Below are 15,475 nucleotides of genomic sequence, written 5' to 3'. Positions count from 1 at the left end.
CTACCTGGAAATGATTTAAGTACAAGAGAAAATCTGATTCCCTGTTTACTCCACAGAGTCATTTCTCACCTGGCTAAAATTAGCTTTTAAATCACTGGGTTTTATGCCGCCGCAGTGCACTGGTCCCTTGTGACTGCGCTGTTAGACTCACTCTACTCCTGCTGATTACCTGTGATTGCCTACTAAAGGCCTTCCAATTGAAAGTAGTTCATTAACTCTAGTCATTCCCCTGATCCTAAATTTTATGCCTCAACTGTTCTATTTCCCTTTGTACAACAGGAGCAGCGGTGTCCCAGATGTACTAACTCTTCTGCTGGGTGTGATTTGTGCATCTCATTCAGGATTCTGCCTTTCTGACATGCCCAAACAAGCCAAAAATTAATGTCATGGCAGTAGACTTTCTATATTTATAGTTAGGATGGATTTTCCACCTCATGCTGCCCTTCAAGGGGCTCTCTCTTGTCAATATTGAAAGTCAATGCAATTGAATGAATACTATAGTTCTCCCAGCTCTCCTCTTTGATGTATTTTCTGGATGTTTTGTGAATCGTGCACTTCCTCAGGTATGGTGCCAACCTTCCTCAAGAGAAATTCTGTCCTCCCTGAATCACCCCATCCAACATTTAATAATATAGACTCCTGTGCTGGTTTATAATGTGAGCACATCTTGTTTTTTTCGCTACATCTTAAATACCATCTCCCCAATGCCAAGCACCAGGTGAGCCCATTATAACTCCTTTAATATTGTCTGAATTGATGAGATGTGGGGTCATGATGTTGTTACAAACAGATACATAAAGTTAAGTGCCTTTACATATTGGATAAGCCATTATAATTTTTCTTTGTTAAAGTAAAATTAATTTATAATAGTTAATGTCCGCTGAGAATTTTATTAGATGCCAGTACCAATTCTATGTGGTTTATATGTGTTAACTCATTTAATTCTTAACTAGGAAGGTACAATTATCATCCATTTATAGATGAGAAGACTGAGGCAGAGAGAAATTAAATTGCTTGAGGACTCTTAACCCAGCATGGGCTGTGTGAATTGAACCCAGGCAGTTTGGGGTCCAGAGCACCCTCATTCTACTGCTCTTGAAAACTGATCACTGTAAATTGTTCATTTCTTTTATTTTCATTTTATTTCACCAATTATCATCCTCTTACCCTTCCGTGCTCACTTTTGGCAATTACGATTTATGATAGATAAAGCCCAAAATATGTAGCAATCCTTTGCCATCTTTTTGTTTGTTTAATAATGAACATTGAGAATAGGTCACAGGGTGTCAGTTTAGAATTTTAAAAATCATTGTTCTGCATAGAACATGACTAAAACATAGCATGGGTTGTAATTTCAGTTATCTTTGTATTTATTTTTTGCTGTCATCTAGTGACCCAAATGAAATTTTAAAATATTTTGCTGCCATCTAGTGATATAAAAAAAAATTACATGCAAACGAGAGTTCTCATATATATATATTTTTTTAATATTTTATTTTTTTTAATTTTATTGACTTTGTAATAATATTACATTAAAAAATATATATATGTGAGGTCCCATTCAACTCCACCCCCCCACCCCCCCCTCTCCCCCCCAACAACACTCGTTCCCATCATCATGACACATCCATTGGATTTGGTAAGTACATCTTTGGGCACCTCTGCACCTCATAGACAATGGTCCACATCATGGCCCATACTCTCCTCCATTCCATCCAGTGGGCCCTGTGAGGATTTACAATGTCCGGTGATTACCTCTGAGGCACCATCTATATTTTAAGTACTGCGTTAAGGATAGTTTTTTTAAATTATTAAATTGGCATAAATTAAATCTATTTGAAAAATTACAATTCTGGCATTCATAGGTATCAATATTTTTCTTACCTCATCTAACTTATTCTTCCTCAGCTAAAAATAATATATTTTGTTCATGTCCAGAGTTCCTCTTTAATATTAAATTATAAAGGCATTAGAAGAGAGAACTAGAATATAATTCACTGTCTTTTTTTTTTTTTTTTTTTGTCTTTTTGTAATAGTTTATTTTCTTTACATGTGGTCTCTGATGTAGTTTTGGGCCACATGTATTTCTTTTAGACCAGTTATATTTACCACAATTTTTATTTTGTAACTGACGACATGTATTCCTTTTTCCCACATGTATCCAAGCTTTTTTATAGTTGACCAATTTCAACCATATTTACTTAATAGTATAACTGATTACAGTTAGACATGAAACCTGCTATTTTGCATATGTGATAGAGAATAATTCCCTTTCATATGTATAATTATTCATAGTTTGTATAGCTTAAGGAATTTCATATACTGGTCCTGTAGGGCTTTGTTTTTTTAACCTTTTATACATGTATCTTGTTTTCCTATTAAAAAGAAAGGGTTTATATATTTGCACCCTCAGATACATTAGCATCTTTTTTTTTTTTAAGATTTATCTCTTCCCCTCCCTCCCCCTGTCCTGCTGTTTTTGTTGTCTGTATCCACGTGCTGTGTGAACTTCTGTATCTATTTCTCTTTTTGGTCCTTCTCATTTTTTCTCCTCTAGGATTCACCAGGATTCTATCCTGGGGACCTCTAATGTGGAGAGAGGTTCTCTGTCAACTGTGCCACCTCAATTCCTGGTCTCTGCTGCACTTCACCTCGACTCTCCCCTTTGTCTCTCTTCTGTTGTGTCATCATCTTGCTGCGAGACTCACTTGTGCAGGCACTGGCTCACTGCGCAGGCACTGGCTCACTGCGCAGGCACTCAGCTTCCTATGCGGGCACTAAGCTTGCCATGAACGCACTGGCTTGCCACACAGGTATACTTTCTCTTCTTCTTTTTCACCAGGAGGACCCAGGGATCGAACCTGGGTCCTCGCATATTGTAGGCAGAAGCCCTATCACTTTAGCCACATCCGCTTCCTACAATAGCATCTTATGTTCAATAAATTCTTGTTGATGATGAGCCATTCATAAGTTGTTAAGGATACAATCATCTGAAGATTATGGCACACTTAGTTCAAATTAGTGTCTGCCCTATTTTGAAATTTTCTAATATGTGCCATGATTTCACCTTACAGAACGAAAGTTGTCAGGTGCTGTAACATTTTCATCACAGCAGCTCCTAGCCATGTCCAAGAGGCTTTGTAGGCTGTGTATGCAATTTCTGGAGACCTGTGCATGATCACGTCTGAATAAGGATGTAAGTATGGCTTCAAAATATGAACAGTTATTTATAATAACTCAGCACCTTGAATGTGACAAAAAATTGGGAGTTTTAAGTTTGATGACAGTTCTGAGAATTGGAAATTACTCAATTTGTGGGGGCGGGGGAGGGGAATATGTTCTACTGGAAAGCTCCCAACTGAAGCTAAAGAGACCATTTGCCAGGAGATCTAAACTAAATAAAATAAGCAAAAATAAGTATCATTCCTAACCATGTAGAACAACGTCTTAAGAAGATAAGTATCTTTGATTGAGCTACATGCATGATATCATTTATTCACTAAATTTTTACTGAGGGCCTATTAAGTTCCAGGCACCGGAGAAGAAAACGAGGTGAACATCAGTGTACAAGATTCATCTCCACATCCTCCTGGAGTTTGTGGTCTAGGGCAAAAGCCTCAGCTGACTGGGCATTTTCCCCTAAAGCAGTTTCAGCCTTGTTCAACAGCCTCTGTTCTTGAATAAGCACCACTTATAATCGGTGTAAGGGTCTATGTTCTTGCCCCATGTACAGTATATGTTGGATACATTTTTACAGTGCCCTAAGCATTTAAGTGTCCTGAGAGATTCAGCTTGTGTATTACCATTAATGATGAAAGCTCCACACCTCCTACTTTCAAGGGATTTAATTAACATCCACTTTGCACTGACCAACCTGGTTCTTTTCACCCAAGTGGTAATCTATTAAATAACTGCAGCCTCGCAGGACTCTGCCACATGACTTCCAGCATCTCAGGACTCTTCTGACCCAATACTATTCTCATTCCTTTGGGTAATGAAGATATTACTGCCATTTTCTAAAAGTAAGTTAACATATTAGCCAGTGATGTGATGAAAGACGTATCCAAGGCACCAACCGGAAATTAGAATTTCTGACTTTATGCCTAAAGACAGTAAATGTCTTGAAGGTCTCAACATATGGACTGGTGCAGTACTAGGCCAGAATTATTCCCAGTCACATAAAAAAAAAAAAGTACGTAAATCTACAATCTGACTTGAATACATGGTCCTAGATAGTATCTATTGCACTAGACTGAATCCGAGAACCCACATCAACTTTGAGGCCTCTGGAAGCTGCTTCAAATTCTGAAACGTAGAGTCACATATTCCTCTTCTTGTCTGCTATTTCCTCAGAGGACCCTCACCAGTTACTCGCTGAAAAATTACATTTTATAGAATAATGAGCTTATTCTTAGTTCATGGAATATTAATGATCAGATGTTTATTAACCTTATGGCAAAATTTAATGGAGTCATTTAAAAATACCCGAGTTTAGCCCCAATGTAAGAAACAGCGTCAAGTCAAACTGAGACCTTGACTCCTTTTATCACTATGCTTCAGTTATAAAAGCAAACTTGCAAAATTCACCATTCTTGTTTTCACTCCATTTTTGTCATTTAAAGGATTTTTTTCAATTAAAAAAACAACACATACCTTTTTTTGTTTGTCTTTATTGGTTGTGGTGACCAAAAGTACCATCATTCACTTTTGCATGTTGTAGGACTCATTCATTCCAGCCTCGAATTAGAAAGATAGCAGAGGCAGTTTTTATTGTAATAGGCATGCAAAGATACAAGTAGTAAATTAAAAGTAAATGGCCCTCCTTCAGTTAAAGAAAAATATTAGGATAAAGTCTACTATCTTTATGAAGAAGAAATTCAAATACCAGATCAAAAAAATTTTTTAACTTACAGCCCTCGTGTGTTTTCCTTTTATTGATAATCAAAACAAATAATAGTAATAGCTAAAATTTTAATAAATGATGGACTTCATATTGGCTTTATTTAAGAGGCAAAACACATCTTCTCATAGTCGTTTTAATTTCTGGCTGATGTTCATTATGATCTTCACACTTCTCTTAAAGATAGAATTACTCATTATTTTTGTTAAATGGACAACTCATAATATGAAAATAGTAAAACTGAAGCTCTGTGACATTTAAGACAGAAAAATGGTGCTCAATAGCCATTTTTCTTTATCTGTTCTCTTCTACTTTGAAACCTTACTAGAAGTGCTCCCTTTATAGGGAAGATGATTATTACAAAGAATAAATGTGAAATTCATGCTTTCATGTTAGAGCTTGTCAAAAGTAACTTTGGCTTGGTGATTGCATCTCTTGCATTCATTGCTCTGTGTGGAAAATCAAAATATACTTTGAGTAAGGAGCACCAAAAGGAGGCAAGAAACCAATCTTTCCAATGGCAGGCCTCCTCTTCCGAAGAGAGCAAGATCCTGTGGCCTCATTTGAAGGAGGCTCTCACTACCCTGCCCTTGATAGGCTGTGGGGGGCGCCAGTTCCCCACCAGGGGCACGGGCGGCTCATTCTCAGCGCTGGCGAAGATGCTCCGCAGCTTGGCCATCTGCAAAGGGTAGGGCAGAGGGTTAGCTCGACATTTGGACCAAGCTCACACACTATGTAATGAAGAGGTGGAAATCACTGACTTTTCCAACAAGACAAGCAAACCACAAAAACTGTCTCCACTGTTCAATCTAGATCTATTTGGCGACCAGCTCCTGCGAAATACAAATTTTTCATTTGTAAAACCCTTTTCTTCATTTTATACAGGATCAACATGCTCCATGGTCTAAACATTTTCCCCTGAATTGTTAAACAACTATTATTTTGATCTGAGGGGTCAAAATGAAGTATACATTCTCTGTAGTTGGGGATAATATTAACATGCCAGTGCAAACAATAGTAAAGTTAATTTGCCTTCATTGTATAAGTTTATGGAGTCCTGCTGTATATCTATACTAAAGTATTGTTTTCAGCTTTGTCCATAAGACTATTTTATTCTTTCAAAATATTTTTATCAGTAAAAGAGACTGTTAAAAGTGGTCTTTTGATTAAAATGCCTATATTTGAGTCCACAACTGGCCAAAATACAAAAGCTACTTTTTTAAGTAAGGGAGACTAGTATTCATAAACTGATTTTACTATTAGGGTGGACGTTGATGATCTAGGTGGGGAGGCACTGTATTGTCCACTTGCTTTAATTTGTTTTTCTCCATGTCCCTATCCACTTACTTTCTCCCAAACAGACTTTCCTTGAGAAGTCAATCAATGTTTTAAGTACTTTCCATTGGATGACTAATAAAAAAGGAAGCCTGAGCAGAGAGGAGAAGATGCAGTGGAAGCAAATAGACCACAGTGAGAATCTCACTTCTTCCACTTATTTATTGGCTGTGTGATCACTGGCAAATTACTTAAGCTTTCTGAGTCTCAACTTCTTTACCTGTACAATTGGAGAAATCATAAGGCTGTTTAAATCACAAGGCTGTTAAATTCCTTCCATTAGGACCCTTCTCCCCAGGGCTGTATTTCTCTCCCCAGCTCCTAATTAGTGCTCAGTATTTGCCCGACCTCAAATTCACAAAGACTAACTCATATAAACCTTAAGAGTTTCTAGATCATAAACCCAGTTATCGTTCAGTATCACCACCTGGTACCCTTTGGAAGTTACCTTTTAGAAAGTTGAACAAGCTGATGGTAATTAACCAGGGCAGCTATGAAATGTAGCGGAGATGTGGGGTAAGCACGCATTTAGCATCTTATGTTATCTTCTTTTCCGCCCAGCATTATAGGTCGGTATATTCACAGGCCTTCGTGGCTGCCGCTTACCTGGTCCGAGCTCACGGTCATGGGCTCCTTCAGCAGGAGCCACACGATGCACTCCTCGCAGGGCGGCGTGGTGAAGGAGCCGTGGTAAGTCCAGTAGTCGCGGCAGGCGGGGAACAGGCACGACGGGTCGAAGCCCGTGAAGGGCGCCTCCTTGCCCTGAGAAAGCGGGCGGTGCAGACGCGGTGAGCATGCGCACTGCCCACCTCATGGTCTCGCCCAGTTTGCGAGAACTTTTTACAACCGTAAATTCTTCCAGAAATCAAGGGCAACTGGGGGAAACCCGGTTTCCATCACTTTGTCTGACACAATCGTTGTAACATTTTATATTCTAGAATTTTAGCTGTGAGTAGAACTATAATCCATCCCATTAATCTCAAGGAAAAGAAGAAACTCAGACCTAAAATGTAACAGAATTATTTCATATAAATTATTGCCTTGGTTCTTTATGATTAGAAAAATGGACTCGCGTTTTTATTGAATACTATATTCGAAATACTTGCTTTCTCTAGTGGTAAACGTAAGAGCGTTTAATTAGAACAGTCTTCAGAGACTGTTAAAATCTGCTATTTACAAGTGTCCCCTGTTAAGATTTAAAACTTACAGCCTTAGCCCACGAGAGAAAGGGCAATTCCAGGACTCAGAAGACTTGAGCCTGGCTGACATTTAGTTTGTCTATGAATTTGTGAGTGAATGTGTGAGAGTGTGTGTGTGAGGTGGGGGTGGAGGGAGAAATGGCCTCTCAATTTCTCTGACTCTCCCAATTCACTGGGACAGTCATTATCCATTATCATAAGCCAATGGTATAAAAACTGTAAAACATACAAACATGAGGCTATTTACTTTTGTATGTAAACCTAGCATATCCATCAAACAGTAACAGATTTTGGATGAAAGAAATACACTTGAAAATCTAAAAAGTAAACAAAAGTTCTTTGCTTTAGGTTCTAAATGGGGAATTTTTTTTTTTTACCTTTGTCTTAATTTTGTCCAATGCATCCAGGACCAGCTGGAACTCGCCTTTCTCATGTCCTATCTGTAATTTTAAAAAACAAAAACAAAAAGCCAAGAATTCTATTTTTCCCTTCTCCATAATTTAGGATTACCTCTAAAACTGACTTTGATCCATCCATCTCCAATTGTTGTTTGTAAATGTGCCATCTTATATAAGCAAAAACATAAGTTTATTTTCTTCTTAAGACTTTAGGGTGCATATTTTCTGATCTAAATTTGGACTCTAAGCTTCTGAAGTACAAAACCACAAAATTACACGTTGATCTAGTTTTATGCCCTTGACCTTCTCTGCAGAGTCATTCTCCTCCTTAAAGAATTTGAGCAAGAATGTATTAAAAACTAAACTCATTGTCTTTCCTCTTGGAGCCTCCACTAGCTGTTGTGTTATGTTCAAGAAATGAAAATGACCCAATGAATTCAGAACATAAAACAAATTAGGTCATTCAACAAGAAAGAAGCGAGATTTTCACCTCTGCCTTAAAATCTAGATTATGTTACGACCGAGCTCAAGTGTTAATGACACTAAGCCCTCTTTAAACCAAGTTTGGCTTTACAACACAGGCATTCCAAGTGCTGTCTTAGCCTAGGATCATGTGAGCCATGGCCACCCTAAGCTGAGGGGATGTCAAGCCAGGGACTTGGCATCACAGTGGTTTCCAACACGGGCTCTTCTGGTTTCCAGTGCAACTGAAGTGAGGCAGTGAGAAAAGACAATGAAGAGTTGCCTCTCTTGCCCTCATCGCCACCATACATAAGTTCACTCAATTGCACTGTCCCCACCTCCATACTCATGCATACATTCAAATTGTGAGAAAATTTAGAAGTTCCAGGCATTCTGGTGTATAGAAAAAGGTGCTCTTTTATGAAAGAGCAAACTTTCTTGTATTGATCTTAGAAATGTCTTGACTAGTTGAATGAATACTGAAATGTATTCAGAAGGAAGAAATGATCTTCCCTTTTAAGCAAGAGGAGGGAATGAAATTCATGCTACCCTAAACGGTGATAAGGAACTAAAGTTTGGAAGAAAAAGTATGCTCAAGTTTTACCTTACCTTCAGAAAAATGCCAACAACAGCTACTCCATCAGGTTGCTTCAGAGCACTTCCAAAAGAGTTATATTTTGGATTCCAGTGAACCAAATGAAGCTGAAATCATAGAATACAGGTTATGAGGTAAATTCCTTGATTAGAAGAATAAGTATAAAATGATCCACAATAAACCTAATAATTGTAGTTTAAGGTTGTTGACAGATGCTGAAAAACTCTAAATATTAACATGTAATATTTTGATGAAATTTTTAGTGAACCAAATCAAAAGTATATAAAATTATGGCAAATAGAGGATAGCTTTGTAATAAACTGTCCACGAAAACTGTAGTTTTGCTAAAACAAGTCAAAACATTTATTTTAGTTTTGTACAATATTAACTCCTTTTTCTGACCAAGTCAACTAGCAAACCACAGAACAATAAACAGGAAACTGATAACATTTCAATGTCATAATTAGTAGGAAAGTAGGAGAAGAAAGAAAGGGGGAAATTCCTGGGCATGTTCATATCTGCCTCCTGTTAGCTGTCAGTGTTCTAGAAGTAGGTGGCAACCTTATCTTAATTTAGAACATGGGCACTAGTTAAATTAGTCAAATTTCCCAGATAGAGTTACCTAGGGTGGCAAGAGAATACAGCAGTTCACAACAGTTTAAAATATTTTATTCAAAATCAGAAGTGTGAGAAAATTCTATGTGCAAATACAAAAATGCCTGCCTTGCCCCCATGTGTAAGAAATATACCAGACTTTGTGGGGAAATCTGTCTAGAAGATGTTTTCAATATTAATTTATCCTACCCCTGGTTCCCCAGGTTGGATGTAGAGAAGCAGAATGACCACAGTGAAGTAGTTCAGGTGTCCTAGAGTTTATTTTCAACCAACAATTAAGCAGCCTCATGATTCCTGCCTGCTGTGTTTCCAAAGTTACTGTTGCAGCCCACTGTGTTTACCAGAGCTGACCCTTGGAAAACAATGAAGCAGGTAAAATGAAATGATCTTCACTGCCAGGGCATTTGCCACCCCTTAGGGACTAAATTTTGTAAAGACAGCATGCAGGAGGCTTGTCTTATTCCCTTGTGCATACTTTCCTTGCAAGTTGGTACCTTGATCTGAACTACAAGTCGTGCTTTTCTTTTAATTGGTTAACTGGGACAGTTTTGTGCCTATTACATTTTGTGGATGCACACATGTGTGTATGTATATAATGGCATGTGCCATGGTACCAGAATTAATTAATGCTATTATTAATTCTATATTCTTATAAAAGAGGCAGCTTAGAGCACAGCATAAGATGATGGACTCCGAAGGAAATGGGACTTATTTATCCACCATATGACTTTATTATGTAACTTTTCTGTTCCTTAGTCTCCTCATTTGTAATCTATCTCATAGCATTCCTAAGTGCATTAAATCAGTTAATATTTGTTAGCTGTCTTTATCTTTTCCAATTCAATCGTTTACACTAAACTGCCATCCAATTATTACTCTAATTTGGAAATCTTCACCCATATGAAATGACACTAACTCACCCATACTCTCTTAACTATCTAACTTAGAATTGTTGGCAGCATCAGCTTCTGCTATAACTACTACAGCTCTTTTCATAACCACAGGCTTGAGGCGAAAGCAGTGGGTGCTGTGCTTGTTTTTCACTGAGACCCAGAGTTCTCCTACCTCTGCCGCATACTTGACTCCATCCACGGTGTGCTCAGAGCCATGATCATCTGAGGAGCCCCAGTGAAGATGAAACTGGCGAAGTCGGTAGCCTCCAGTGAGAGGACCCCCTCTCAGCACTGTGATTCAGAGAAGCTAGGTCAACAGTGAGTTCATGAATTCCTTCATAGAACCCCACCTGAAACAAGTGCTCTTATCGCCACACACCAATAGGCAAAAGGTGGCCAGACTGCTGGGTGAATGGGGCCATTCCCAAGCACCCAAAATGTCTTGGGATCAGTCAAAATAAATAATATTTCTCTTCTGCCTTTGTACTTTGGTTTGTTTATTTTATTATTTTTTTTAATTTCAATGTAACATTTCTGGAAACAGAAGTAAAATAACAGGTGGGCAATGAGGATACACACACCCCAAGAATAGGTCAGTAAAGGGGTGTAGTGGGAAGAACATGACACTTGAGAGCCAGACAGATTCTGGTGCTAATCCCGGCTCCACCCCTAGCTAGTTGTGTGATCTCAAGCAAGTTGCTAAACTTCTCTGAACCTATTTTCACATCTCCATGAGGTGATAATAATACCGACCTTTCAGAGCTGCTGTGAGGATTAAATGAGATTAAGCACTTTACAGTGCTCCTCACCAGTACCCAGCACAGCCACTACTGAACAAATGTGAATTGCTTCTCTATGTCTTGCTTCCAACTACATTTTTCTTTAAGGTTGCAAGCAAGAACTTTCATTCAAGTCTAATTTAGACCTTGTCTACTCAAACAAGATAAAATGTTAAATTCAGAAACTTCCCAATCAATCAATGTCAACAGTTAAATAAAGTAGATAATTCTTGGAAGCATCAATTTGGATTCGTTTTATTACTACCTCAAACCTTCACTTAGTCTGGTCTCAATTCATTCAGCCTTGGGATTGAGAGGTTCAAATATCTTCCCAAGGACACAGGAAACCATGCAGAAATCCTAAAATCAAGATTTAACAAGACAAATAAGATCAAACTAGAATTTAGAGGGTAGCTATTTTAGAAAGGACGACCCAAGTATTAGTGCTGAAATGGTACAGCAAAATAATATAAGGATAGATCTTGACAATTCTATATGCAAAAACAAAAACGCCTGCATTGCCCTCATGTGTAAGAAATATGGTAAATTTTCTCTATTTGTGGGGAAATCGGTCTAGAAGGTGCTTCCCTGGTTCCTTAGGTTGGTTGTAGAGAAATGGAATGGTCACAGTGAAGTACTTCAGTTCCTAGAGTTTATTTTCAACCAACGATTAAGCAGCCTCATGATTCCTGCCTGCTGTGTTTCTAAGATCCTGTTGCAGCCCACTGTGTTTACCAGAGCTGGCCCTTGGAAAACAATGAAGCAGGTAAAATGAAACGTTATAGGCTTGGCTTTATAAAGACAAAAAGTAAAATAACAGATGGACAATAAGGATGCACACACTCCCAAGAATAGGTCAGTAATGGTGTGCAGTGGAAAGAACATGATACTTGAGAGCCAGACAGATTCTGGTGCCAATCCTGGCTCCACCCCAGTTAGTTGTGCCCTTGACTGGCACCATCCCCGGCACCAGGGGAACTAAGTGCCTACTTTGTTTCTTTGCTTTGTTCCTCCTTGCTTTCTAGAATGGAATCTTTGCCAAACGTGGGAGTGGGAGTTCTGCTCTCCAGGCTTTGGTAGAGAAGCACAAGAACCCTCAGCAGTCAGCCATCACAACCTGATGAATGCTCATTTGGATTCATTGCCTTCATCACCCTACCCAGGCTCCCTTTCAGGAATGTATTACCAACTTTTTGCTTGGGCAGGGGGCCCTTTTACAACAGCAAAATACCCAAGATTGGGGGTGACACATTCTTTATGCAGTGCATAAATATAATTCTTAACAACTAAAGCAAATTCAAATGTCATCTCCATTTTCAGAAATGAATTGTCCCCTTGTTACTGGGTCATAAATCACACTGTGCCAATATGTATGTTGGAAATGTCCATGTGACTCTACCTGTTATACTTACTTGACCTATCATAAGTATCATCAAACACAACTCTGCAGGTCTTCCCATTGTTGAGAATGGTCTTGGCAGAGCCAGGGTCATAAGATGTTGACCATGCCTTCAGAGAAGGGTCATGCTTGATGTCTTTGGTATGTAGCTCAATGGGCGACTGGTTGTCTCCCTTGGCAATTGGGTAAAGTTCATGCCAGTGATCAGGACCTAGGAAATAAGGTAAAGGGGATTTATTTATTTGGTGGCACAACCCAAGGTCTCTTTCTAATTGACTAAAACAGCAAAAGACAGACAGGCTAGACAGCGACAAGGAAAAAGGGTCTTTCAGATTGGGCAATACCAGGCATACTTTTAAGACCTGTTCATAGTTTTTAGCAGTGTACCTGGAGACCAGTGTATTCCCTCTGCCTAGCTCAGGAGTATAGCTTCAAAGGCTTACATACAAAAAGGACTTCCTTACACTTTTTTTTCCCCCTACCAACTCTCCCTTCTATCACACCGCTGGAAGAAAAGAACACTGACCACATAGATTTTGTGGTTTTCAGAGCATACATACTCCTTTTCTCATGGGTAGGCAGAGCATAGATTCTTACACCAACTCCAGGCTCAGCAAGGTCACGTGCCTTGCCCAATGTTCCAGAGTAAGTGACGAACAGAACTGGAACTCGGATTTTCTACCTTCCACAGGAAGCATGATCTTGGGCAAGTAACTGAACCCTTTGTGCTTCAGTTTCTTTCACTAGAAATAATAACAGCTACAGAGCAGCGAGAGCTCCACGAGACGAAGGTAGAAGGGACAGCAGCGTTGGGAACCTGGTAAGTCAATGTTATTTCCCCTCAACTCCTACAACCGCACTTTCCACCGCACTCAGTCGACTTGCTCACTCTGTGCAATGCCTCGGGGCTCCCTCCGGCGCGGTCCGGGACCGGGACCCACGGCTCCTGCACTCACCGTTGTGGCTGGCGTAACCCCACTCCTTGGCCATGGTCTTCTTTCTTGGCCCTGGACCGCTCCTGCCTGTCCCCCAAGGCGTCGTGCAGAGTACCCGGGAGGGCCGCGCCTTTTATATAAGTCCATAGCGCACCACATGGCCTTATTAGGTCAGCGAGGGTGGGGCGGGGGGCTAAACTGGATTGGGGTGGTATTTGGGAGGCGGGGTGGGGGAAGCCAATAGATTCCAAGAGCCGATCAGCTGTCGCGGTGAGAGGGGGTGGAGGTGGGCGGAAGTCCCCCCGCACCTCCCCCCCTTCCCGGGCACTGCGGCTCCCGCCTCTTTCACCGCGCCCCCGCGCCCTTACCCATACGTACGTTGCACCTTGAAAGCGGCAGGGCTTCCTTACCCGCGCCGACGTGCAGAAATGCGGGCGCTTTTCGCCTCTACCTCCCTCCCTCCTCCATGCATTTTTGAGTTTTTGCAGGGAAGGGGGTCGTCGCTGTGGTTAGCCACGAAATGCACCCCGGAGGCGCCTGCAGTCTCACTTAGAAGTTGCTTTTAGTGCAGGCTGGGGCTCTGGCTGCGTTCTCTGGAGGCTTCTGCGACTTTATTCCGTCCCAGTGATCCGGTTACAGTGGCTGGAAAGAACACGCTTGTTTGCCTGACCCACGTTTGACTCCCTTACCGCACCTTATAAAATCTTAGGAGCAAAGGATGGGAAGAAAGGGGTTGGGGGGGGGGGGGGCAAGTTCTCCAACTCGGTTTTCCCCAACGAACTTGACGGTGCCGTGTGCCCTGGAACAGCACCAGGGAGCGTTTCCCAACCTCGCGGTTCTCTTTGGCCTCCAGAGCGCCGAGGGCTGCATCCCTGAGAGCGCCGGGAATCCGGGAAAGGACCGGATCCCAGTTAACGCAGAGCCGGAGCGTGGGACTGATTTACTCACACTTTACGAGCTGTACCTCTGCTTACATAAAAGCGAGAATATTCTGGGGTGTTAGAACACCACTGACATAAAATGAATCATACTGTTTAAAATGTAGGAACCTCGCTCTCCAAGACATGAGAGACTGAAAGAAAAGGAAGAGGAAAAGTTGTCCAGAATTGCTTGTTTTTTTCTCCTTCTCCCATGCTATTTTATAATAGGATGAAACATGCAAAACGGGAATAGAATTTTCATATCCAGTGTGTCCATGGAAAAGCTATATTTTTAAATGTTTGGTTAGGGTTCGCATTGGGATAGTCAGGATAGCAGATATTTGCAATTCTGACTACATTGTAAAATTTCCTGTTTCGGTTCAGTAATAATTTTATTTTTAAAAAGGCAGCAAGAAAGTATAAACCTAGTTTCAGTGCTATACTGAACAAGATTGCAAAGCAGTTTTCTTGAATTATCTTGTCTTTTATTGATGATAGTATTTTTGTGTTTGGCGATTACAAAACTTGAAAAGGAAATCTCTCATCATGGCAAAGATAGCTCATCCCTAAGGCATGTGGAATGACTGACCACACTCATAACCCGGACGCCAGGAGAGTCATTCCCCAGGGTATTTTTGTGACCAGGGATTATTTGATCCACACAATAGCAATGTGGAATCGGGAGCTGAGACAGTCCGGAAAATCCAAGCAAAAACACAACAAAGCAAATGTCCTTAAACTCTGAGCTCAACTATGTCGCTGTTTGATCAGAAAGTCTAGAGAGTTGAGATGCTTGAGTCAATTTTCTTCTTTTCTGTGATAACATGGTGCTGTAATTTGTGGTTAATGGAGGTGCTTGCTTTATATTTCTGAAGTGTATAATTATTTGCATGAGTAAGCCATGATCTTGCTCAAATCCATTCAATTGTTACAATCTCTCATTTTCTGATATCCATAGTTAGAATACTGGTTACTAAATTTCAAGTTGATGCCATAGTAATAAAGATAAAGTGTTTAATAAAGACTGTAAAAACCAAGCAAGGTC

The 15,475-nt window shown here is 40.2% G+C and overlaps 1 protein-coding gene across 1 annotated transcript; it reads right to left on the bottom strand.

Annotated features, from left to right (window-relative positions):
• Positions 1-4,650: 4,650 nt before the first annotated feature.
• CA3 (carbonic anhydrase 3) lies at positions 4,651-13,652 on the bottom strand. Its single transcript, XM_004474762.5, has 7 exons — positions 13,532-13,652; positions 12,589-12,786; positions 10,570-10,688; positions 8,904-8,996; positions 7,812-7,874; positions 6,842-6,997; positions 4,651-5,579 (listed from the first exon to the last, which is right to left on the bottom strand). The coding sequence occupies exons 1-7, from the start codon at positions 13,563-13,565 to the stop codon at positions 5,460-5,462; spliced, it is 783 nt and encodes a 260-aa protein (XP_004474819.1). The 5' UTR covers positions 13,566-13,652; the 3' UTR covers positions 4,651-5,459.
• Between the last annotated feature and the right edge of the window lie 1,823 nt (positions 13,653-15,475).

Source organism: Dasypus novemcinctus, chromosome 14 (assembly GCF_030445035.2).
Source record: "Dasypus novemcinctus isolate mDasNov1 chromosome 14, mDasNov1.1.hap2, whole genome shotgun sequence".
NCBI classification, from domain to species: Eukaryota; Metazoa; Chordata; class Mammalia; order Cingulata; family Dasypodidae; genus Dasypus; species Dasypus novemcinctus.
Note: the sequence above shows the minus strand (reverse complement) of the source record. Positions and strands in the feature narration are given on the sequence as shown.